This window comes from Strigops habroptila, chromosome 2 (assembly GCF_004027225.2).
Source record: "Strigops habroptila isolate Jane chromosome 2, bStrHab1.2.pri, whole genome shotgun sequence".
Classification (NCBI taxonomy): Eukaryota; Metazoa; Chordata; class Aves; order Psittaciformes; family Psittacidae; genus Strigops; species Strigops habroptila.
Window position 1 is genome coordinate 110,063,672 of NC_044278.2, and position 25,010 is coordinate 110,088,681.

At 39.5% G+C, this 25,010-nt stretch overlaps 1 protein-coding gene across 6 annotated transcripts in view; it reads right to left on the reverse strand.

Annotated features, from left to right (window-relative positions):
- Positions 1-25,010, reverse strand: part of CNTN5 (contactin 5) — a 642,678-nt gene that overhangs the window by 58,110 nt on the left and 559,558 nt on the right. For all 6 annotated transcript variants that reach the window (XM_030475688.1, XM_030475690.1, XM_030475689.1 and 3 more), the window contains 2 exons: positions 7,109-7,236; positions 6,019-6,194 (listed from right to left, as the gene is read on the reverse strand). In XM_030475688.1, the coding sequence (XP_030331548.1) occupies positions 6,019-6,194; positions 7,109-7,236 (304 nt within the window). The remainder of the gene's footprint in view (positions 1-6,018; positions 6,195-7,108; positions 7,237-25,010) is intronic.

A 25,010-nucleotide genomic window follows, 5' to 3' on the forward strand; every position in this document is an offset into this window, starting at 1 on the left:
GAATGAATGTTCTGTACCTGAGTTGTTATTACCAGAAGAAAAAAAGGAAGAAAAGACTGAATAATATGTGGTACCTGTGCCCTGTTCAAAGACGCAATAAGAGGCAAAAAGAGATCATCAAGCTACACATATGATTTGGTGACAGGGATGGGTGATGATGGCAGAAATGAAAGCAAAACTCATCTGGGACACATGCCATTTTGAGAAGACACTAAAACAGGAAGAATGAAAAGCAGACACGTAATTAGGATTTCATTAATGAAATCCTAAATTTCATTAGTTTCGGGCCAGTGGCAGTTTTGTTCCATGAGACCCCATCATAGCAACACGACTGGGGTTTGCAGGTGCAAGGCCACGAGAACTAAACCAGCAGATCAGCAGTATAAGAACTGCAAGGGAGAAACACTGCTACAACAGCCCAGGAGAAAGGTTGAAATGCTGCAAGTGAAAAATGGACAGCTGGGCTGCAAATGGAAGGCCTTAGCATGAGGAAGGCAGATATTGATCAGGCGTTCAAACAATTGGCTGTGCTGTTATTACCCAGATTAACACTGTGCCAAGCAGTTAAATGATCCATCAGCTGCAAGTAAACAGGAAAAAATGGATTGTCATGAAATATCTTTTATTTATCCCAAGATTTTTTTGTTTAGAATGCTTCTTGTAAACAATGAAAGGTAGAAAATAGCTTAATAGCATAAACTGGTATAAAAAGAAATAATTTTTTTTTATAGTAATTGGTATTCAGGAATGTTAAGAGATTTTCCAAAATGCTCATCTATCTCCCTCCTCCAAAGTAAAATTAAGTAGAGGAGGTATTACATATCATCGCTCTCCCTTGCTCTCTATTCATAGCCAAAGCCACAAGCACTTGAGTACACCAGTTTTATGTACAATTTTGATTCTGGAAAATGTCCAGCATGTCCCATTCTAATGCAGTGTGCAGGTATGTCTATAAATTCAATCAGTTCACTGGGACTGTTTATATCCTGGAAGCAACCTATGGTAAAGTACATTATTAGGCTGTGGCCACACCCTTCTTTGTGTTCAGGTTTTGGTTTGTAGTTACTAGTCATAACACACACGTTTCAAAGTTTTTTGACTAGAAATCCTTATTCCATTTTGTACCTTCCATATTTTTAAAAAAATCTGTGTTACCAAAAGAGAATATTTTTTTTTTTTTTTTTTTTTTTTTTGAAACTGCTTCTGATTACTCAAATATTTAACTGCTGTAGCGTGCAAATTGGCAAAACCTGGTAATGAACATAGGGCTGAAATATCTGGAGATTTCAGCTGACAGTGATGGCTATGTTCAGCCTCTTCCATCTGCAGGGAAGTATTGTGAAAAACAATGAAGCAAATTGATAGAAACGAGGTTGATATAGCAGCCTTACCCTGAACAGAAAAGCACACATCTTCTACGAGACTTTTGACTACTGCTGTTTTCCTCAGTGTGGAGAGGAAGGAGGGTGTTAAATAAAACACCTATTTAATTAGCCTTGTTTAGATTTATGTCCAATAAAGAGTAAAGACATTATTATTAACAGCCTGCTGTTTTAATTGATTCCATGTCGTGTAGAACTTAGTGCTGCCTAGTTAGAAATTGCTTAGGAAATTTTAATCTTAACTTCTAAAACACGATCAAAGTACTGCAACAAGCTAAGGAGATACTTGGAAATGTAAGGAAAGGTGAAAAGTTATGCTCTCTCACAGATTCTAGGATATCAGATTGAAATCTCCAGTGCTAGACAGTAGTTAAGCTACTGACTGGTCTGTATCTACTGGCCTTTTCTAAGTGAAACAGTAGATTTTAATTCACTTCCATGTGAACAAATGACCATTGTAAAATATAACATGACAAGTTGTGCTTATTACTTCCCATGGTGGCAGTTTCAGTTAAGATCAAAGACCAAGAAGATATTGAGAGTAAATCACTTTCCTTGGTCTGAAAGGTACTCATGCAGGTGAAGGTGAGGGACGCTAAGAGCAATGCTGCTGCTTACCAATCTATGGACAACCACAATAAATCATTTTTCTTGGCTGCCATAAAAACAGTATCGGCTTTCAAAGACAGAGTTGGAATGATGATAGCTGGATGAAAACCTACTCACAAAATCAGATGTCTTAAGCTAGAAAAGGGATACCTATAGGACAAAATTAATTTAGGGGAGCTCTTAGAAAAGAAAATACTGAATAGAATTTCCAACAGGACTTCTGGATTTGGCATAATGGAGAGAAAGTCAAAGTTACCCTAATAAAAGCAAGCAGGTCTATATTTTCTGTGCTCAAGTACTCACTGTTGCTAAAATGAAATCATGGTAATTCAGGCTTCCATGCAAAACTGCCCCTCACAGAACCTAAAATGTTATCAAGCCTTTTCGTAGACAAAGCAAGACTTTTTGAGTGCCAAGAGATTCTGGGCATATGTAGTCCCTTGCATTATTGTTCTGCTACAAAGCGTATTGTGCAATTAAGCACACAGAACCTTTGGGATGTTTTCCTTTCATAGAGTGCAGTCTGCAGCTGTCATTCCAGTGGAGTTCAGCCTCTTTTCCTTAATACCCCTCTCATGCACAGCTTTGTTCAACTTGACATCCTTTCCACACTCATCCTCTTGACAGGCAAGTCCCTGAAGTACCTAAATTGCTACAGGTACTAAATCCTTGATAGCTCAGTAAATAACAGCAAAAACTCCTTCAATTTGTATAAAAATTAGTTCTCAGTATGAAAAATGATAACACTTTTTTTTTTCTTTTTGTAAAAAGGCTACAGATGTAATTTAAAAACAAGCAAAGCAATATGTATTATTAGGGGGAGCTTTTCTTTTTAATTGCAATTGCTGGGGAGCATGCAATTTTAGCAAGTGGAAATTTATCTACAGCCCAAATAAATGTTACTTTGACAATAGCTTTTATAACACTGCATTAAGCATCAGAATGTTCATCATACTTAACACTGGGTGTCCCACAGTGCAAGTATGAGCAAAGCAACCAGTGGTGAAAGGTTGACAATGGCTTTGTTATTAACAAAACCCATTCAAATAATGTTCAATTTGTCAGGCTTTCAAACAAAACCCAAAGAAACCTGAACATTTTTTTATCTGATGAAGTGTCAGTGCATACAGAACAAAACAGATGCATAACTCTGTAACTTCATGAACAGAAGGGATATTATTTTTCTTAAGTGTACTGCATTAAAAAGCATTTTGTTTAGGATCAACTCATGCAATTTAAAAAATATTTCATCCAGAAATGCAAAATAAGGGATATAGATGGAATTCTATGAGATTTCAAATTTTCTTCAAGTTCCTTTTTTCTGCATTCTTAAACCTGTGTCTTTATCACATTGTGTATCACTTTTGAAATTGGGTAGGTTAAAGGAGATTACATGATTGGAAAAACAGAAGAGTTTCATTTTATCTTGCTTTCCCTTAGTACTTGGTCATGCTTTAGGTTTTAATAAAGAAATACATTTTCATCCTTGTGATTAATTTCACACACTTATGTGGTTAACAGAAATGATAAAGAGATACAATTGACAACAGTCCACAAATGAGTAGTTATGGGAATTATAGAGTTTTTGTGTCCAAAAAAAAAATAAATCCTGTAATGCCACAATTGCTACTTTTGAGACTTGCATCTCTCAACTGATTCATCTTTATTTTGGGACAACGCAAAAATCAAGATATGCCTTTTCGTGAATGGAAATCTACATATATTTTAACTGCTACTTTCAAAGAGGGAGAAGGATGTGTCATGTTATGTTTCCAACAGCATTCATAAAACTTCACCGAGGATTGTTCTAACAGGGTCATGTTTTGTTAACTCTGTTCTGAAAAGGAGTGTTCCCCCCATCCTGCCTGTAACATGTTAATATGTATTTTTAGCCTGCTTCCAGCTTATCCAAGCCTACCCTTTCATTCTCTCTTTAGAGTGAAAACCAGAAAAGAAATGTCTTGACATTTAAATGAGTTAGGAGTGCACGTAAATTTAGCATGGCCTGACCATCTCTTGTATGAGCAATCTTGTAAAGGCAAATGAAGCTAGTCTAGTCTAAAAATATCACGGTCTTATGCTTCATTTTGGTATTTCTTTAGAGTTGCACAGTATTTCACTATTTCAACACTTGGTCTAACAGTGATGAGGTAGGATATAATTTTGTAATATTTTGTAAAATATGCAATGCCTTCTCTTCAGCCTGATTTTATTTTCAGCTGAAGTTTGCTATTTGTAAAAAAATGTATTTTAGGAAAAAAGAAAAATTTCTGTGTGCCTCTTAAAAGAAAGATGCCGTATTTTTACTTAATAACTTTTTTTTTTTAAATCCACTTAGTCATTTAGACATTGAGCATTGACTCTGTCATGAGTGGTTAATACCATTTTCACTTAGTAAAGTAGCAGTGGCTCTTTAGCAATACAGTGAGAAGGAAGTCATAAACCCATATGAAAATAGCTGGTTAAATCTACTAGGTTTTGGCAAAATTTTAGTTGTAACAATGACAATGACATATCAGGACAATAAAACCAATCAGTAATTTCAGTGAGTTTTGCATGAATATTTGTCTGAAAATAGTCCTAGAATGTCATCTACTGGGTTCTTACTTTGAATGAGTCTTACTTCTATCAGTTTGAGGGCTTTCTCTTGTAGAAATGAAATTAATGAAAGAAAGATCTACAAAGTCTTGTTTTGATGAAACAAATGAAATGACATTAGTTTTACTTTGATAGGAAAAATTAATTACTTTGGAAATTTCCCAGCCCAAGGATTTTTCCTAGTGATTAAAAATTCTCTTCGGCACAGAAGATGCTGAAATGCACTGAAGGAAGAACCATGTAACACACTTCAGATTCCAAATTTTGGGAAATGACTTGAAGTTAAATTATAATCATGTTTTCTTGAATCAAAGAATGTTTTATCCTTGCAAAAAACCCAAACCAAACCAAAACAAACCACACCAAACCCAAAAAAAGAATGATAGGTTTCCTTCCTATATATTTAGTGATGGATTTTGAGTATTGGACTTCCTCAGATGAAGATAAGTATGCAAAGAACCTTCACACTAAGATATACCTTAATAATGTTTTTCAATTGAAAACTTGATGAAGTAAAACTAAATTAAAAAAACAATAGTATGACTTCCATAAAGGTAAGCAGAAGAATAAATTGACTGCAGCTGACAAGGTTTTTAATGCTAAGTTACCTTCACTACATTGTACTCATATTAGATACATTAACTTTTAAAATTTCCTGACCTTTGTGAGGTTCATTTTTTTCTGTTAACATCGCATGAACATTTGATTTACATTTCATTAGTGGGAAGATTGGTTAAATGACTGTAGATTCTATCTCAAACCTGTTCACATTACGAGATTTCTTTCTACTAAGAAAAGTTCAAACCATTTTACATTCAACAACCAAAGCTGAATTACTTTATCATACTATCTGGTCATATTAAATTGTTTTTGAATCAAGGGGTAATATTTGAAGTTGGTATGCCTATTTTTTCCATATGATTCTTATTGACCTAAATAATGACTACACAGCTAGAACTCACCTCATGCAGGGCAGTTGGAAAATAAAGTATACTCTTTGCTATTCAGATATTAAAATATGTACTAGGCAAGTAAAAGCATTGGGAGTTGAAGGCATTCCAACAGCTGTTTTATCTGTGAGAAAGACATCAATGCTTATAGCAGCATTCTTTCTATATTAAAATCAGCAGAAGACTCCAAGTAAGGAGAATTACATTCAAACTACTTTCTGTTTCCCCACAAAGATCATCAGATGCCTCACTAATAATAGGATGTATAACTTTACATTCAACATCTTCTTGATTAAAACTACTTGCAGTAATTCTAGTGACCTGTAGTTTGCACCTCCTCCAGCTAATATTTCTTTCCAACCATTAATGAAACCAGTGATATTTCAATTTGGTCAGAATTTGGTAAATGGGAGACATGTAAAAGCATGCAACTTTCTACCAGTTCACTGCACACGGATATCAAACACATGGTCACTTACTGCCTTGATGCTTTCAAAGTGTCCACCTTCTTTTTCAAAGTCAATCGGTTGCCCATTGAGTGTCCAATAGAAAGTGACATCTAGTGTGCTATCATGAAGGGCTTTGCAACTGAGGACAATGCTTTCTCCAACCGTTAACTCTATCTTCTTGGGAGTCAGCTCTATTCTTGTAGGTTCTTGAAATATAGATGGATTAGGAACATTTAGATGGAAGTCTAGTTATAGTGCAAGGCAAGAATAGTATGATTCAGTTCTGCTTAGTCTACTAAGAGCTTACATTTACTGTTTGTTTCAAATACATAGTGTCAAATACTGAAATATATTCATAATGCACACATAGCAGTGGTGAACGGAAGGTACAGCCAGTTTCATGGAAGCAGTAAGGCAGGATCCTAAACAACAACCTATAGGAATTTTGAGATGCGTTAATTAATTGATTTTATGAGACTTAGAACAAGCACCTGGAATTTTGTGATTGTTTTGTGATTGATTGCATGAAGATCTCAGTTTTGTTACTTAAAATAGAAAAAGGTGCTTCCAGGCACACTAAATATAGGAAGCAGCTTGAAAAATGAAGTCAAAAGACTTGAACACCTAAACCCAAAAATTCTGATTGTGTAAGAATTCATCTGAAAAATGTCAAAAATGTGGTTTAGAAATTGACTGCAACTCACTGATTTGTTTTTTATCACTGCTCTAAGGAACTACCTTTCCTTAGATTTATATTGATACGATTATTGCTTTAATCCTTATATTTGTTCCCATGCAGGAAGAGGTAGGGGTGAGTTCCCAAAGCTAAAATATGTTAAAAAGGATATTGATTCTTTTACATATAGAATTATTTATAACCTGGGTGATTTACTATATATACTAATTCTTCTGACATATAGCTGTGAGACATTAGGTGGGGTTTGCAGTCTGATGCTGGAATAGGATATTTGATCAGATGAAGGTTAGGCCCCCCTAGCTTGTTAAAAATACTTTTTATTCTGCCTGTACAATGCTGTTGTACGGTTGGCTGGGGATTTTAAGCAATAATGAAATGTTGGTAAGGAGAGATCATCATTATCATTAAAGTAGTTTTTCATACCTTTAACAGATACTGATGCAATGATTTCTGCAGATCCAAATACATTTACACCTTGGCATGAGTACCGTCCTTCATCAGACTTGGAAGCATTAAGGATTCGCAGGCTCCCATGTGGAAGAATAGTTATTCTGAAAAGGATAAATACATAAATATATAAATATATAATCTCCTATACTAGCAGCCAAATTCCATGATGATATCTTTCAGAGCTAATAAATAGGATTAAGGACTGCTGCCTCTGTAGCAATGGACAATGAAGATGATAATTGAATTCTCTTCTGTTTCAAAAAGGTTGTAATAAACCTATTTTACTCCTTCTCCTTCCTTAATTCAAAAAGTTTCAGGGAAGCATCAGTGGATCAGTATCCTTTGACACTTATCAGTGGTGAATTTTAATGAATCTTTTTGTAAAAAGTAAAAAAGGTGATTCTTCATAATTTGTCTTTAAAGTTTCACTGCTATGTTATTGTCAAATCACATTTCAATATCAAGCACAGGCTATTTAATTTAGAAAAAAATGACCTTAAAATTAAATCTGAGAAGAATGGGAAGTAAAATGTAAAAGACGACTAGGAAAAAAACCCATAAAATTAATTGTATCTTGTCTAAATATGATTTATGGCATCACTATACAGTGTAGCATATTGACTTCAATAATCTCTGCTTTTCTGTAGCTCAGCTTTTATTTTTTTCTCTGAGTTTTGTATGATTGCAGCTTCACTACACCTCTAGGTAAGTAACCCCACTGAAGCATACTTGCAAGAAACGTTGTTCAATCATTTACTGTAGGACTTTCAGATTTTGGTTTTGTTTACACAGTATTAATCATAAAGTCCATGAATCACATAGAAGTGAAAATTAACACATTTTTGCTGTTCTAAAAGGACAAACCTCTGGATTTATTATATGTTAAAGCTGCAGCCCTGGAAAAGAGGTAAATAATCATTGCTCCTTTCCTGACAGAGAAGAACTATAAAACTAAAAGGAACATGGCAACTCTTACAGGGCATTTAACCCAAGCTCTGCTTGCAAATGTTGTATATCCTTTCCCAGGCTGGGTAATGGTTATGGCTCTCTCAAAGCACTTGGGAGATGGAGGTTGGAAGCCTGCGTTGGCAGGCATGGACACTGAAAGACCTCTCTCTGTGTTAACAGAAAGAGTCTTAACTAAGTAGGTGGGTGGCTGTTCCCCAGCAATGGATGGATTTTTAAGACATACCCCTCCAGAAAGGGCTTTTTATATGTTAATATAGAGACTGTGAGCACTCCTTCTGCTGGGAGTCCCCTATTGAGTCTATGATCAGAAGTCATGTAGGGTACAATGCTGTTGTTTACTCTTGAAAACTATTTAACCAGGAGTAAGGTGCTTTGATCATCCTGATTAACAGGTCCGGGTGGGGCTTTTCAGCAGCCACAAAAAGGAATTCCCTTTCTAGGCTGGACATGTTCAAATGCAGAGATGTTACCTTTGATTTAAACCAGGAGTGATTTACCAGAGGCTTAAGATTAAATAATGTGCTCAAACTAAATCACTGAGACTGCATTTTTTTCTTTTTTCCCTGGAAAAAGAAAAATACCCCCATTCTCTGACTCTGTTCGTGAAAAATGGTGGTTTATTATCTGAGGTTTATAAACATTGTGGTGGAGATAACAGAATTTCATTCCAGTGAAAAATGTACTTCTATTCACTTCAGATGTGAAACCACTCACTGCTTTCAGCAGAGAGACAGAAAAAAATAATAGCTTCAAAAGTGAACGGAGTAGAGAAAGGACATGTCAATCGCAAATTCCCTAGTGCAATCTGATGATGTATCTCCCATCTTGCTCTAAACAAATATGTATCAGTACTTGAGTTACATTATTTTTCTAAAAATAATTTTATAGAAAACATAATTATATTAAGAAAATGCCTCTATATCAGAGTTCTGAAGTTTTGGGATTTTTTTTTCCAACAAATAAGAAAGGCTGAAATTTTGTTATAACTTTCCAAGAAACCATCTGCTTTAGGAACTGACAGGAATGTAAGAGTCCTTCTTTCCTTTTGGTGCAAGTGTTGTTTTCCTATCAAGATGCTCTTTGATCAATGCTCTGAGGACACCGTATCATTAGTATGACAATACCCTTTGCAGAATAGTAATAGTTTTCATCAACATACTGTCAGCATCAGACAAATGAAAGGATATTCCTACGGTGTTTACAAATTATAAAAGCTTATACACAGCATAAGTCCTGATACAAAACTGTTTTTAATCCTGAGCTCGGAGGAAAAGAAAGTCAGATGCATATGGAAGATTATCTAATGAATCTTATACACATTATCAGCTACATTTCTATTTCACTAAAAGCTCTTGCTATCCATGAGGAAAAGAGTAATCTCTCAATCAAAGGATTTGCAAACACATTTGCTGGTGAATTATTTGGCTCAGAAATTAATACTTCCCTTAAAATGCCTTGCATTCATCTGTTCTCCCTTTTTTTTTTTTTTTTTTTTTTTGTGTTTGGGAAAAAAGCCAGAAGCTGGTTATGATGGAAATGAAATGCTTTATTTATTCACATAACACTCGCTGCACACAGCAGGAACATAGACTTCTCCTCCTTCACTGCCAATATCTCTCAGTCACAGAGAGACCACCTGCGTAGTATGCTTACATATTTTAATAAGAAAATACCATAGCAAAAGGGTTTTTAGCTTCATAAACAAAAGGTAAGCAAAGAGACAAGAAAAGGGGTTGGGGTAGAACTAAGGATAATTAAGGAAAAACCCTACGTTATTGATTTATTAGAAACTGAGGGAAAGATGATAGACGAATGGATAGAGAAAGGATGGATGAAAATCATCAAGGTGATAGTTTAGAGATTACTGTATTTAAGTATAAGAAAAACTCATTACAATCAAATATGCAGAGAGATGTTGTCCATCCAAGGACTCTGAGAAAATTGGCACAAATTAATAATAGACCTTAGTGTCTCTGTAGAAAAGTTTTCATCTGTGTAGTTACATGGAGAAAAAGAGATGACTGCTACTGTCTAGGAGTCAATAAGCATGTTGGCTTAAGATCACTAGCAACAAAGATTTCAGCAGGAATTATTAGGAAAGAATAATCAAGTTATGACAGCAAACGGTCACGGGATAAAAATCATAGAATCATAGAATCGTAAGGGTTGGACAGGGCCTTAAGATCATCTAGTTCCAACCCCCCTGCCATGGGCAGGGACACCTTGCCCTAAACCACGTGGTCCAAGGCTCTGTCCAATCTGGCCTTGAACACTGCCAGGGATGGAGCATCCACAACCTCCCTGGGCAACCCATTCCAGTGCTTCACCACCCTCACTGTAAAGAACTTCTTCCTTATATCTAATCTAAACTTCCCCTATTAAAGTTTGAACCCATTACCCCTTGTCCTACCACTACAGTCCCTAAGGAAGAGTCCCTCCCCAGCATCCTTGTAGACCCCCTTCAGATACTGGAAGGCTGCTATGAGGTCTCCATGCAGCCTTCTCTTCTCCAGGCTGAACAGCCCCAACTCTCTCAGCCTGTCTTCATATGGGAGGTGCTCCAGCCCTCTTATCATCCTCGTGGCCCTCCTCTGGACTCGCTCCAACAGCTCCATGTTGGAGTCCTTTTTCTGTTGAGGACACCAGAACTGTATGCAGTACTCCAAGTGAGGTCTCACAAGACCAGGGTAGAGGGGCGGGATCACCTCCTTCGACCTGCTGGTCACACTTCTTTTGATGCAGCCCAGGATACGGTTGGCTTTCTGGGCTGCAAGCGCACACTGATGGCTCATGTTAAGCTTCTCATCAACCAACACCCCCAAGTCCTTTTCTGCAGGGCTGCTCTGAATCTCTTCTCCACCCAACCTGTAATAGTGCCTGGGATTGCCCCGACCCAGGTGTAGGACCTTGCACTTGGCTTGGTTAAACTTCATAAGGTTGGCATCGGCCCACCTCACAAGCGTGTCAAGGTCCCTCTGGATGGCATCCCTTCCCTCCAGCATATCAACCGAGCCACACAACTTGGTGTCGTCAGCAAACTTGCTGAGGGTGCACTCAATCCCACTGTCCATGTCGCCGACAAAGATGTTGAACAGGACCGGTCCCAACACCGAGGGACACCTGAGGGTGTCCCTGAGGGACACCACTTGTTACAGGTTTCCAACTGCACATCGAGCCATTTACCACAACTCTTTGTGTGCGGCCATCGAGCCAGTTTTTGATCCACCGAGTGGTCCATCTATCAAATTGATGTCTCTCCAACTTAGAGACAAGGATGTCGTGCGGGACAGTGTCGAACGCTTTGCACAAGTCCAGGTAGATGACATCAACTGCTCTGCCGCTGTCCATCAGTTCCGTGGCTCCATCATAGAAGGCCACCAAATTGGTCAGGCAGGATTTACCCTTAGTGAAGCCATGTTGGCTGTCACCAACCACCTCATTGTTTTTCATGTGCCTTAGCATGCTTTCCAGGAGAAACTGTTCCAAGATTTTGCCAGGCACAGAGGTGAGACTGACTGGTCTGTAGTTCCCGGGGTCTTCCACCTTCTCCTTCTTGAAAATGGGGGTTATATTACCCTTCTTCCAGTCATCAGGAACTTCACCTCACTGCCACGATTTTTCGAATATGATGGACAGTGGTTTAGCAACTTCAGTCGCCAGCTCCTTCAGGACCCGTGGATGGATTTCATCAGGTCCCATGGACTTGTGCACGTTCAGGTTCTTAAGATGGTCTTGAACGTGATCCTCTCCTACGGTGGGCCTAAGGTCTTCATTCTCACAGTCCCTGCATTTGCTTTCCAAGACTTTCGTGGTGTGGTCAGAGCATTTGCTGGTGAAGAATGAGGCAAAGAAATCATTAAGAACCTCAGCCTTCTCCAAATCCATGGTAGCCAGTTCTCCCGATAGCTTCCGGAGAGGGCCTACACTGTTCCTAGTCTGTCTTTTATTTGCTACGTATCTATAGAATCCTTTCCTGTTATGTTTTACATCTCTTGCCAAACTTAATTCTAGCTGGGCCTTAACTTTCCTAACCTAGTCCCTAGCTTCCCGGGCAATGCTCCTATATTCTTCCCAGGCTGCCTGTCCTCGCTTCCACCTTCTATAAGCTTCTTTTTGCCCTCTAAGTTTCCTCAGCAGCTCCTTGTCCATCCATGGAGGTCTCCTGGCCCTCCTGCTGCACTTTCTTCTAGTCGGGATGCAACACTCTTGAGCATGTAGCAGGTGATCCTTGAATATTGACCAGCAGTCTTGGGCCCCCCTGCCCTCTAGCACTATATCCCATGAAACCTTACTAAGGAGGTTCCTGAAGAGGCCGAAGTCTGCTTTCTTGAAGTCCAGGGCAGTGAGCTTGCTGCACGCTCTTCTCACTGTCCAGAGGATCTCAAACTCAACCATCTCGTGATCACTAGAGCCAAGGCTGCCCTGGAGCGTCACATTTCCAGCCAGTCTCTCCCTGTTGGTGAGCACGAGGTCAAGCATGGCACCTCTCCTTGTCGGCTCCTCTGTTGCTTGAAAGAGAAAGTTGTCTTCCACACAATCGAGGAACCTCCTGGATTGCTTGCGCCGGGCCGTACCGTCCCTCCAACAGATGTCAGGATGGTTGAAGTCCCCCATGAGGACCAGGGCCTGCGAGCGTGAGGCTGCTCCTATCTGTCTGTAGAGTGCTTCATCCACAGAGTCCTCTTGATCAGGCGGCCTGTAACAGATCCCCACCATAATGTCCCCCATTGCTGTTTTCCCTTTGATCCTGACCCACAAACACTCTGTTACCTCATCACCCGTCCCCAGACAGAGTTCCATACTCTCTAGCCTATCACTGACATGGATAGCAACGCCCCCTCCCCGTCTGCCTGGCCTGTCTTTTCTAAACAGCCTGTAACCTTCCATTCCGACACTCCAGTCATAGGAGCCATCCCACCCTGTTTCTGTGATACCAATGACATCATATTCCCATAGCCTTGCACACATCTCTAATTCCTCTTGCTTGTTCCCCATACTACGGGCGTTTGTATAAAGGCACATTAGCCAAGCTCCAAATGCAGCTGACTCAATGGCTGGGGCAGCTGGAACATCTCTACATCACTCCAAGCACTTATTACAGGTGCTGGCAACTGACCAGGAGTGTTGGGATGGATCAATGCTCCCCTCCCCCAACACATCTAGTTTAAAGGTTTCTTGACCAGCCTGGCAAGCCTCCTACCAAAACAGCTCTTTCCCTTCTTTGTCACACCAGCTCCACCAGCCTCCAGTAGGTCTGGCCTCCCAAATGGAGCCCCATGTTCAGCAGGAATTATTAGGAAAGAATAATCAAGTTATGACAGCAAACGGACATGGGATAAAATTCAACATGACAACTGAAGTACGTGGAATGAGACTAAACTGTTATAACATTTAATAAGAAGAAACATTTTCTAGAGGCAATAAATTCACATTTGATTTTCCATGGGTTTCAAGTGTGGTTTTCATGCTGAAATTCACATGACTGGTTAAACAGGTTTCACACAGAAATTTAAGATGGTTAAGAAACAGCTGGAATAGAAGAGAAAAAATAATTTTTGAAAGAGAAATTGCTCTTTGTGCTATTTTTTTTTCCTCAATGACCAGTATACAAAAAGAAATTTGATGAAATAACCAGTTCATTGACACAGCAAGATCAGCATATCAAACAGGAGGGCTTTGATGACACTGAACACCAGACTATAGAGAAGTACTGAATGTGGCTCTATACTAACAGTACCATGCAGCAAAGGCAAATGCAACCTTAGTATATATCAGATACCAATCTGCATCAATTTTAATTATGAAAGAATTAATTCATAAGGTGCTGAGGAAAGATAATGTGGGATATAAGACAATTTTGATTAAAAGTATTAAGAAAGATTCATCCTAATCAAGCTGGCACTCAGGAGGATCATCAGGATGACCAGGGAGGAAAGAAAACCTTTTGTTCTAGAGGCTGTTTGTAAAATGAAAGCTAAGGTGTCTGCAAGTGATATGATTTTCTACTTTACATGTTAATTCATGCATCTTTTTAGTAGTCAGTGGAACCTTTATTTACAGTAAAAAACTAGATATCTGATTCACACTGTAGACATCTACACTCAGATATCTCAACCTGGAACTAAATCTCACTCTGAAATCTTGACTTACCCAGACGTAAGTGCCTGTTATGACCTGACATCATTTGAGGGACAAAATCCCAGCTGCTTTTCACATCAAGAGTGTGACTTGGAAGTTCCCCATTATCCCCACTTGCTGTGACTTTGGTTTGTAAAATGAAGCAATCTGAGCACATGAACTTCAGTTGATATTAAACTGTGAGGGATGCTTGAGGAATGAATTGGTTTTCAGCTACAAATATGCATCCCAGTGAATGGGACTAGAACTATTCCAAAGAGAAAAGCAGAATTAGGCAGTGTGGACAGCGTCAGTTTTTTGCTGCTCCTATTAATCCATACTATCTGCTCATACAGAAATAGCTGTAAGGTATCCAAGAGACCCGCACTGGGCTGACAAATGTGACACAAGAGCTATGAGAGGACCTAAGCACTTGCAGCAGAGACACAGGTGTTTGCAGCAGGTGTTAAGTGTGACTTTTTGAAGCCTACATGTGAGCCAAGATGACACTGTAGGACTCTCAAAGGGCGGCAGGAGTTTGTGTGGGTAGCTGACTCAAGCCCAGTGTAATGTTAGAGGCAGTCTGAAGAATTAAGGGACATAAAGTCTGCTCATGATGGTGGTGGTGAGCACCAAGTGTGTTGCCGGTCTTTGAACACTTCTCAGAAATCAATTAACTATAAGCTTCACTGAATACTGTATGCCCATGAAGCTAAAAACCCCGACAAATAATGAAAAAAGCTACATTGAAATTGAATGTGAATTTCAAAGTGTATCAGATATCTGTGTGTATTACATTTTGGAAATTCTTATTAGTAGTATTTCTATAATGTTCTTTTTGCTAATGACAGCATAACCCACTAAACTAGGTTGAGAATTTTTACAAAGCCATAGAAGCATGAATAAAGAGTGTAGATTTTCTTTTTTATGGCTTCAGGATTGGACTTAGATTGACACTGGAAGGCTGAAAAATACAGGATATTCACAAGTAATTATTTTCACTATAAAAATATTTGCAATCTATTCAAAGCTACTGTTCAGCAGTAACACTTAAAATTGGAAACATTCTTAATACATTTGTTTAAACAAAAATGCTTTAGCTCACACAAATCAGTCATTTCATCAGTTTTGTTCTTCTTTTACCATTGAATTACTGTCGTGGTTTGAGCCCAGCCGGTAACTCAGAACCACACAGCCGCTCGCTCACTCCCCCCCCACCCTTCTTCCTCCCCCCGCTCCCGGAGGGATGGGGAGGAGAATGGGAAGAATGCAACTCCCACGGGTTGAGATAAGAGCAGTCCCGCAACTAAGGTATAACACAAAACCACTACTGCTACCACCAATGATAATAACGATTAGTGAAATAACAAGGGGAGAGGATACAATTGCTCACCACCCGCCGACCGATACCCAGCCCAACCCGAGCAGTGATCTGGGCCTTCCGGGTAACTCCCCCCGGTTTATATACTGGGCATGACGTGCTGTGGTATGGAATACCCCTTTGGCTAGTTTGGGTCAGGTGTCCTGTCTCTGCTTCCTCCCGGCTTCCCCTCCTCCCTGGCAAAGCATGAGACTGAGAAAGTCCTTGGTTGGAATAAACATTACTTAGCAACAACTAAAAACATCGGTGTTATCAGCGTTGTTCCCAGGCTGAAAGTTAAAAAACACAGCACTGCACCAGCTACTAAGCAGGAGAAAAATGACTGCTATAGCTGAACCCAGGACAATTACGTAGCAGGGAGAGTAGCTCCCTGATAAAGAATGTGCTTTTTTATCTGGAAGGATTAAAGTTCATCCTGTTTGAGTATGCGATGTTGATGTGAACAGAAAGGTGTTCTCTGCGACCAAGTGTCTGCTGAGAAGCTGATGGATGGAAATCAGGCTCGAGGGAAATGCTGGATCTTTGCTTAAAGATGGTGTTTGGAATGCCTTCTCTTAATCAGTGCTGACTGAGAGGTAAGGAAAAGTGCTTATGGAGATGAATATTAAACTGAATCAGGGTGGAAGGTCCCCGGAAATGTGAATGACAAAATTCAGGTTACTTTGGGCTTTATGTGATTTAGAGAAGAAGACTGAGTAGAATAGGATGTTTAGGAGCTGTTTATATGGGGATTTTGGCACGATTTTAAAGAAGTATCCTTTATTTTACAGTATTTTGGTTAAAAAGAAGCAAGTTTTTTCCTTCCTGCTGTTTTATGCACTGAAAACTTGTGAGTGACTACAATTTTTGGCTTTATTTTGAGTGGAAGGATAAAGAAGTAGGAAATACAGTCATCATTGTTTTGATACAAAAAAGGGACGTCTATTCTGCCTGCCATATTCTTGTGATTATTTTCCCTTTTATTAATGACATCGTTGATGTCATCTACCTGGACTTGTGCAAAGCATTCGACACTGTCCCACATGACATCCTTGTCTCTAAATTGGAGAGACATCAATTTGATAGATGGACCACTCAGTGGATAAAAAACTGGCTCGATGGCCGCACGCAAAGAGTTGTGGTAAATGGCTCGATGTCCAGTTGGAAACCTGTAACAAGTGGTGTCCCTCAGGGATCGGTGTTGGGACCGGTCCTGTTCAACATCTTTGTCGGTGACATGGACAGTGGGATTGAGTGTGCCCTCAGCAAGTTTGCCGATGACACCAAGCTGTGTGGTTCGGTTGATACGCTGGAGGGAAGGGATGCCATCCAGAGGGACCTTGACACGCTTGTGAGGTGGGCCGATGCCAACCTTATGAAGTTTAACCAAGCCAAGTGCAAGGTCCTACATCTGGGTCGGGGCAACCCCAGGCACTGCTACAGGCTGGGCAGAGAAGAGATTCAGAGCAGCCCTGCAGAAAAGGACTTGGGGGTGTTGGTTGACGAGAAGCTTAACATGAGCCGGCAGTGTGCGCTTGCAGCCCAGAAAGCCAACCGTATCCTGGGCTGCATCAAAAGAAGCGTGGCCAGCAGGTCGAAGGAGGTGATCCTGCCCCTCTACTCTGCTCTTGTGAGACCCCACTTGGAGTACTGCGTACAGTTCTGGTGTCCTCAACATAAAAAGGACATGGAGCTGTTGGAGCGAGTCCAGAGGAGGGCCACGAGGATGATAAGAGGGCTGGAGCACCTCCCATATGAAGACAGGCTGAGAAAGTTGGGGCTGTTCAGCCTGGAGAAGAGAAGGCTGCGTGGTGACCTCATAGCAGCCTTCCAGTATCTGAAGGGGGTCTACAAGGATGCTGGGGAGGGACTCTTCCTTAGGGACTGTAGTGGTAGGACAAGGGGTAATGGGTTCAAACTTTAATAGGGGAAGTTTAGATTAGATATAAGGAAGAAGTTCTTTACAGTGAGGGTGGTGAAGCACTGGAATGGGTTGCCCAGGGAGGTTGTGGATGCTCCATCCCTGGCGGTGTTCAAGGCCAGGTTGGACAGAGCCTTGAGCCACATGGTTTAGGGCAAGGTGTCCCTGCCCATGGCAGGGGGGTTGGAACTAGATGATCTTAAGGTCCTTTCCAACCCTTACGATTCTATGATTCTATGATTCTAATTCTTGAAGATAAATGAAATATACTAGTAGTCCAGATACTTTCACTGCTCCACTGTCTTACAGACAAAATATTAATTCATAAATATCTGGTCCTACCCACCACAGAAGGTCTCAGATATTATTTACAGACAATAGAGGACATACTGGTTTAGATGGTGGAAAATCTCATCTCTCCAGTCACCAGGGACAATTTTACCTTGACCCATCAGGGCAAGGATGTGCATTTGTTCTCCTTATCACATGTAAAATCAGTGAGCAAAGACTTCCATCAAGATAGAGATCATGAGAAGGGGAAACTCTAATTTTCATTCTGTTGCATCATTCATAGCGGATTCTCACAAATAAATATCTTGATGCTGTGGCTAGAAATGGTTTAAAACTTCTGCAGTGGACCCTGGAGTCTTGATGTTGAAGAATCTGAGCAGCTGAGGCAGGAAATGCTACAACTGCTACACAACCTTCAGGATTTTACTGAAGTCTTGTAGCAGAGGCAGTGATACAGTGTCTGGATCTTAATAAAAATGAATACCAGACGGCTTACACCTGGAGCTATATATTCTTTAAATAACAATTACAGAGTAAGAAAAAAACAAAAGTCAATGTGTGGCTGTTTTTGGTGGGGCGGAAGAATTAACAGTCAGTAGTTTGGTGAGGCAATACACACATTTACTTTTCTCAGTTTCCAATTTATTTATTTATTTATTTATACTTTATCTTTCATACTAAAGTAAATTTTTATAGGACTTAAAAAAATACAGCAATCAGGGAAGCATTGCAGTTAGTTAAAAGCTTTCCAAACTTTAACACCTAGTAACTGGGTAAAAGTGTAACTTATTGAAGTGATTTGAAATTGTCCCCCTGAAATTGTTTTGTGTGCATGTTGGAAAAAAAGAACTTTAAAGATGCAAATTGAGAGAAGCTGCACTGACTCATTTAGCCTGTGGCCCCTCACAGTGTTCTGATCTGAGCAATCTGTCATAATACATTAGCTTGGGTATGGGATCTGTCAGTATCCTTTAATGTAGATTACAAAGATCCAGGACACGTATTTGTAAATAGTTGAAACCTTTATTTCTCCATGAGTGGCTGTAGGCTTTCTCATTTCCCCTTGCTTTCTCTTGGTCCTCTATAATAGATCTACAAGCCTCTAATTTATGAAGAAAGTGGATATGAATTATTGCTACAGTAAAACCACTTTCGTAAGCAGAATGCCATCCACTTTATATGCATATTTTATATTATCACCCTAGATAGAGTAATTTTGTTTAAATATTGTTGACCTAATTAGAAACAAGATTATGTTTGGCCCAGTCCCTTGGCAAAGGACAAAATTATTTGGATTTTCTTCAGATTTTCAAACATTTATAATGGTGCAATTCTCCTATGCATTGGAATATGCTAAGACTTATCATTAATGTACTGCAAACTACTTCCAGCTCTATTTAAGCTAATCTACGCAAACTGTCTTAGGGCAGTTTTTTTTCAAAGGAGCCACAAGTGGGTCTCTCATTTTGTCCTTGCCGTTTGCTGCACAGTAGCATTTGTGCATGAAAATACACAGCTCTCACCAGTGAGCTGGTGTACACATATGCAAATATAATTTCAAGTGGCTGACACCAAAAGTCAGTTTTTGCTAACAAATGTAGCTTCCGTTCTAAGCACAGGCAAGAAGTATGATTTCTGCAGTGCTGCTGAGCAGTAAAGGCTGGACACTACCAATATGTCAGAATTAGCATGGTCTCTTGGAGTGCTTTTTAATCTGTACAAGTAGGCTGGTCATTACTGGTTTAAACGGTGCTTCGTATTAATGCCTTTATTCAGACCAGTACTTCAGCACACAGTTTGCTTTAAAGACTGTTAATAACATTAATGTCAATGATGATGCAAAAGTCCTAAAACTTAAATACCTGCTAAGGTCTTAAACTGAATCAGAGCCTAACTGCAAATGGGACAGAGGATCAAATCAATAATCTATTACCTACAGAAATTAAACAAACAAGAAGACTTAAATTCTTCTATATTTTCTCTGGTACACTCAAGCAAGAGACATCAACTGCTACCTTTTGAAAATTTAGCATCACTTTGTTAACTGGCACCTTGCCATTCTGCCCAACTATTTTGCTTCAAAATATGTTTGGTCTTGTGTAAAGAGAAAAACTAAAAGAATTCCTCAGATGATACTTCAGGGTAAGTACCCCAGAGAGTAGGAAGGACTATTTAAGATCTTTTCTGCTCTGAATTGTAGTCCAAAAGTTCTTTTAAAAGCTTTTATAAAATACACTGGGTTTAGGACAATATATCTCTAAACATGCTGAAATTACTCTGAAATTATTAAAATATACTTATATATTTTTTACAATCCATATTATACTCTTGATCCATTTAAAATAAAATTATTTTCATATTTAAATATTTTTAATAACTAAATTTATTTCCCTTTTTTGCACATTATTTCAATGCCAGAAATATTCTGCTATTTAGAAAGGGTTCCTGCTTTTCAAGCAAAAGACTTTTATAACAATATTTTTTTCCATGTTCCTAAGTGACAGCAATGAATTATTAACTTACTCTATTTTCCTCAGAAGGTTTAGAAATAATAAAGTGCTTGTAGGACTTCATAATTCCCTCAGGAAAAGAAAAATACACAGTAAAACTTTAGTTACTTTAAGATATTTCCATGTTTCACTTGCTAGCTGGAAAAGCAATATTAGTACTCAAAGGCAGACCTGATATGCAAGACGTAAAGTTCAAAGAGACCAGGTGCTCAAGGGGGCAGATCTTTAGCTAGTTGTAAAATGACATGATTTCATAGAATCATAGACTAGTTAGGGTCCATTCTATGATTGCATGGAAATTTCTATTTTCCATGGAAAGGACCTTCAGATCATCTAGTTCCAACCCCCCTGCCATGGGTAGGGACACCTCACACTAGACCAGGTTGCTCAAGGCCCTGTCCAACCTTGCCTTGACATTCACAGCTTCCTTGGGCAACCAGTTCCAGCGCCTCACTGGAACTTTCTCAACTACATGGATTTATTTTTATTTTTACTAGGTAAAGACACAGCTCAAAATGGCCAAACTATGCTGTGCTTGAAGTGTTAACATAAACTTCAGCAACATGAACACCAGAAACTTTAATTTTATTGAAACAAGATTCTTGTAAATTTAACCGTTAATTAGATGTTTACATGGGAAGTTTTCATATGCTCAGGGCAACAGTCATCTAGCTAGAGCACTATTATTGTAAGCTCTGTAACAACGTCCAGTCAATGGAACCTCCTTTCCAATGTCAATTCATGTTCTATAGCAACGCTACTAGAATATTAACTGCAAGTGGTATTTCCGTGTAACGCAGCAATGAAATTCAATCTTTCCCACCTATCTGGAAAATTACATTGTTAGAGATATTGTTACTGCTTTTATGTGAATAGAAGAGTTGCGTCGATGAGAAAAACTGACCCCCAACACAAGAGGGACATGGAGCTGCTGGAGCGAGTCCAGAGGAGGCCACAAAGATGATCAGAGGGCTGGAGCACCTCTGCTATGAAACCAGGCTGAGAGCTGGGCTTGTTCAGCCTGAAGAAGAAATGGCTCAAGGGAGACCTTAGAGCAGTTTCCGGTACCTAAAGGGGCCTACAAAAATGCCAGAGAGGGACTTTTTACAAGGGCATGTAGGGATAGGACAAGGGGGAATGGCTTTAAATTTAAAGAGGGTAGGCATAAATTAGATACAAGGAAGAAGTTCTTTACTGTGAGAGTGCTGAGACTGGAACAGGTTGCCCAGAGAAGCTGTGGCTGTCCCATCCCTGGCAGTGTTCAAGGCCAGGTTGGATGGGACTTTGAGCAACCCGGTCTAGTGAAGGTGTCTCTACCCATAGCAGGGGGGTTGGAACTAGATGATCTTTAAGGTCCTTTCCAACCTAAACCACTGTATGACTCTATGAAAAATTATTTCTGAAAATGATAAAAGAATAGTTTTATCATGTGAGGTTTAGACTATTTTAGGTCTTGAAACAAAGATGTTTTCCTGAGATGTTTGTGGAATTGTCAACATTGAGCAGCTTGGTAGACTGTACGCAACAAAAATCGCATAGACTAGCATAGTGATAAAAATGATGGGATAATATAATTCTTCGCGCTTTGTAGTAAGAGGTCCCTGCCAGCTCTCTGGTTATCCAAATCAGGGATCATCATGCTGTGAGCAATAAGGGGCATTCCTTACTTGTTTGTTCAGTTCTGCAATAATTTTGAGTTTACTCTTGGAAATTCCAGCACTTCTTTCTTCTATCATCTCCATTGACAGTTAGATCTAGCAGGAAAGATCGAAATAATCTGTCACTATGTCCAGAAAGAAAGCAAAGAATAGAGGCAAAAAGCCATCTCATGGCTCCATTTTCACTCTCAACTACTTCACACCTTGAAACAGCAGCTTTTAAGTGGAGAAATCTGTGTGATAGAGTCGACTTCACAAAAAATGTGAGAAGTGAATGTGCACACCTGACAACCAAGCTTCTCTCTCTAGTCCCATGACGCTGCTCTAATCTAGCTGTGATATAGTGACAGTAGCTATAGATTTCTACATTGTTTGCACCCAATGCACTTCCTGACTGCATCCTCAATGAATGGTGTGTTTAAAAGCCAGTAGCTCTTAAGAACATGTGGTTGTCTATTAAGACAAGCTGAGAATTCAGAAACCTGCATTATGAATAGCAGTGCAGACTAAAGGCTGTGCTGTTTCTGCAACACATACAAAATTACTACAGGAACATTTGATCTGGAAGACAGATTTTCTAGAATACTACCTTGTTTCTTTTCATTGACAATTTTCTCTTTGTTTCTCTTTTGATAGTAAACCCACAGGTTAATGATTACACTGTCAAGGTCTTGCAATCTTTAAACTTTTGGGAGAGGTTAGAAAAATATATCTAACTAAACTGTAAAGCTGACTAAGCTATATTAGCTTTCTTACATTTTGTGAAGAAACCAGTCTTCACAAACCAGTGTGACCTGTGGATGCAGACATCTTGCAGGAAGAAGAGACAATCAGTTCAGCGGAGATGCAGTTTAAAAGGATTCGCTCAGCACAAAAATACTTCTAGACTGTAGGAATTGTAAATAGGATTTTGACCATAACAAACTAGGGTATTATTGACACTAGTTTTCAGGTCAGTTGAATTCACTTTGCATTCTCAAAACGAGTCTGGTACTGTGGCTGGAAAACTAGGTAAAACAATCTATTTTATTCTAGTGTCACAAGATGAAATACAGTCTTCTAACTGGGAAAAGGCAGTTAAAAAGTCATGTGTTGCCTCCAGAGAACTTCATTGCCACTGAAAAGGGTACAAAGTTCTTACTGACAAACAATTAACCCTTGGTTAGGGTTGTTTGAACCTTAAAAGCTTTAGTTTGCTTTGGAATACCTTGCGTTTTAGCCACAACTGAAAAGATCTTGATTACAAGATGTAATAACAGTTCAGTAGGAAGCGCCTCTCTTCAGAACTGACGTATCTATCTACAGCTGCATCACTGTGCATGAAGAGAACAGATGGAACTACCCCAGTGACATAAGTTATGTGAAATAGAGCATCAGAGACAATGTAATGATACAAGGAAAAAAAGAAAAATCAGTGACACTATCTGTGCTACTCTGCCAGGCTACTCCCAAAGATGGTTCTTGTTTTAGACTGGCATGTCCCATCATGGACAATGAGATGGTCATAGACCTCTTTAGGAGAAACACTCTATGTGCAAAAAAGGGTGCCCTCAGGCTCAGCCCATTTCTTTATGCACAAACCGTCCATGCATAGCCTCTACCTCCTGTTTCTCAGTGTCTGATTTGCTTTTGTGATGATGGCAAGTTGTGATAGTCACACAGTCCGAGGCGGATTATGGAGCCAGCAAGAACCAGTGAGAAGCACCTGGGGAGAAGATCCAATTATTTATGTCATGATGTTGGATGACCACATCACTTCATGGATTTGTATTGCTCTTGTATTGTGCTTGCTGATGACAGCCACAAACTCTCTGGTGGGTGGGATGTAGTACCCCTGAGCTCATACTTATTTATCATGGTATGTCTGGGTACACATCATTACACCATGCAGGCGAGACCACATACTAACAGATGATAGAGACGACCAGCTGTGTATTGCTAATTTCAAGATATAAATTGTCACGGCTGCAGTACCACACCACCAGTTGACAGTGGGCATTGCAGAGGATCCCATATTGGTCTAGAGGCAGCAGTGAATTGTGTGGCATTAGCTCTGTCACACCTTCAGACTTGTGGTGCAGCAGCTGTGCAATCATTCCAAGGTCTCTGCTGCTGACATTGTAATGGAAAACTCTAATGTCAAAAACTGGCTCTTGTTTTCTATTTGAGAGAGTCAAAGCAATACTGGGGCATTCATGTGGTACACAACTCCAAGACTTCCTGGCTCTCTTCATATCAACAGCGTCAATATATTTGCATCTTCTCTCAACAGCACTGAAACAAGAACATAATACTTCTTAAATGACATAACCTTCCCTGTTTTCTTAAATTCTATTTGCTTTGTTCAACCTTTTTTCTCCTTAATCTTTCTTCCCTAAATCTCTTTTCCTCCACATGGCCTTCTTAACTGTTGCCTCACTTCTCGTCTTCCCTAACCTTACCTACAAAGTGCAATATCAATGACATTGGCATGGAGCTAGGGACATAGAGTATAGATGAAAAAGTTACTGTGTCACTTGGGATAATCCACTGCCAGACATGCAGTTGTGTCATATAATTATACAGACAGATTAATCCGAAAAACCCGTTTTAGAAGCTCCCTTCTCAGGATACGAAGAGGAGTACTGAATCAACAGACACCTCTCTGCTAACTATATAAGCACATCTCACTTTTGCACACAATTATTTTCTGTAGCTATTCAAAAGTACTTTGATCTCTTTTTAATGACTTGACTTGTATCCTCCGTATCTACTAGGCCAGGTGACTACTTCTCAGGGACCTGGCAAGGCTAAGCTAGTATTTAAAGCCAGTAGTGTGAATCTGTCCTTACAGCAGATAGTGACAGATGGCATCAGTTTTGCCTGTCATTCTGTAGTTCACTATGTAGGTATCTCTCTTTCTCTCTCTTCTGAGGTCTCAGAACAGACACAGTCAGGGATCAGAGGCAATGAAAAGAAAGATATTTTTCCTAGGGATACAGAGAGGACTATATAGAGATTTCTTGAAACCTGATGAAAGATTACTGAACTAAGAGCAAACCTGAAGGGA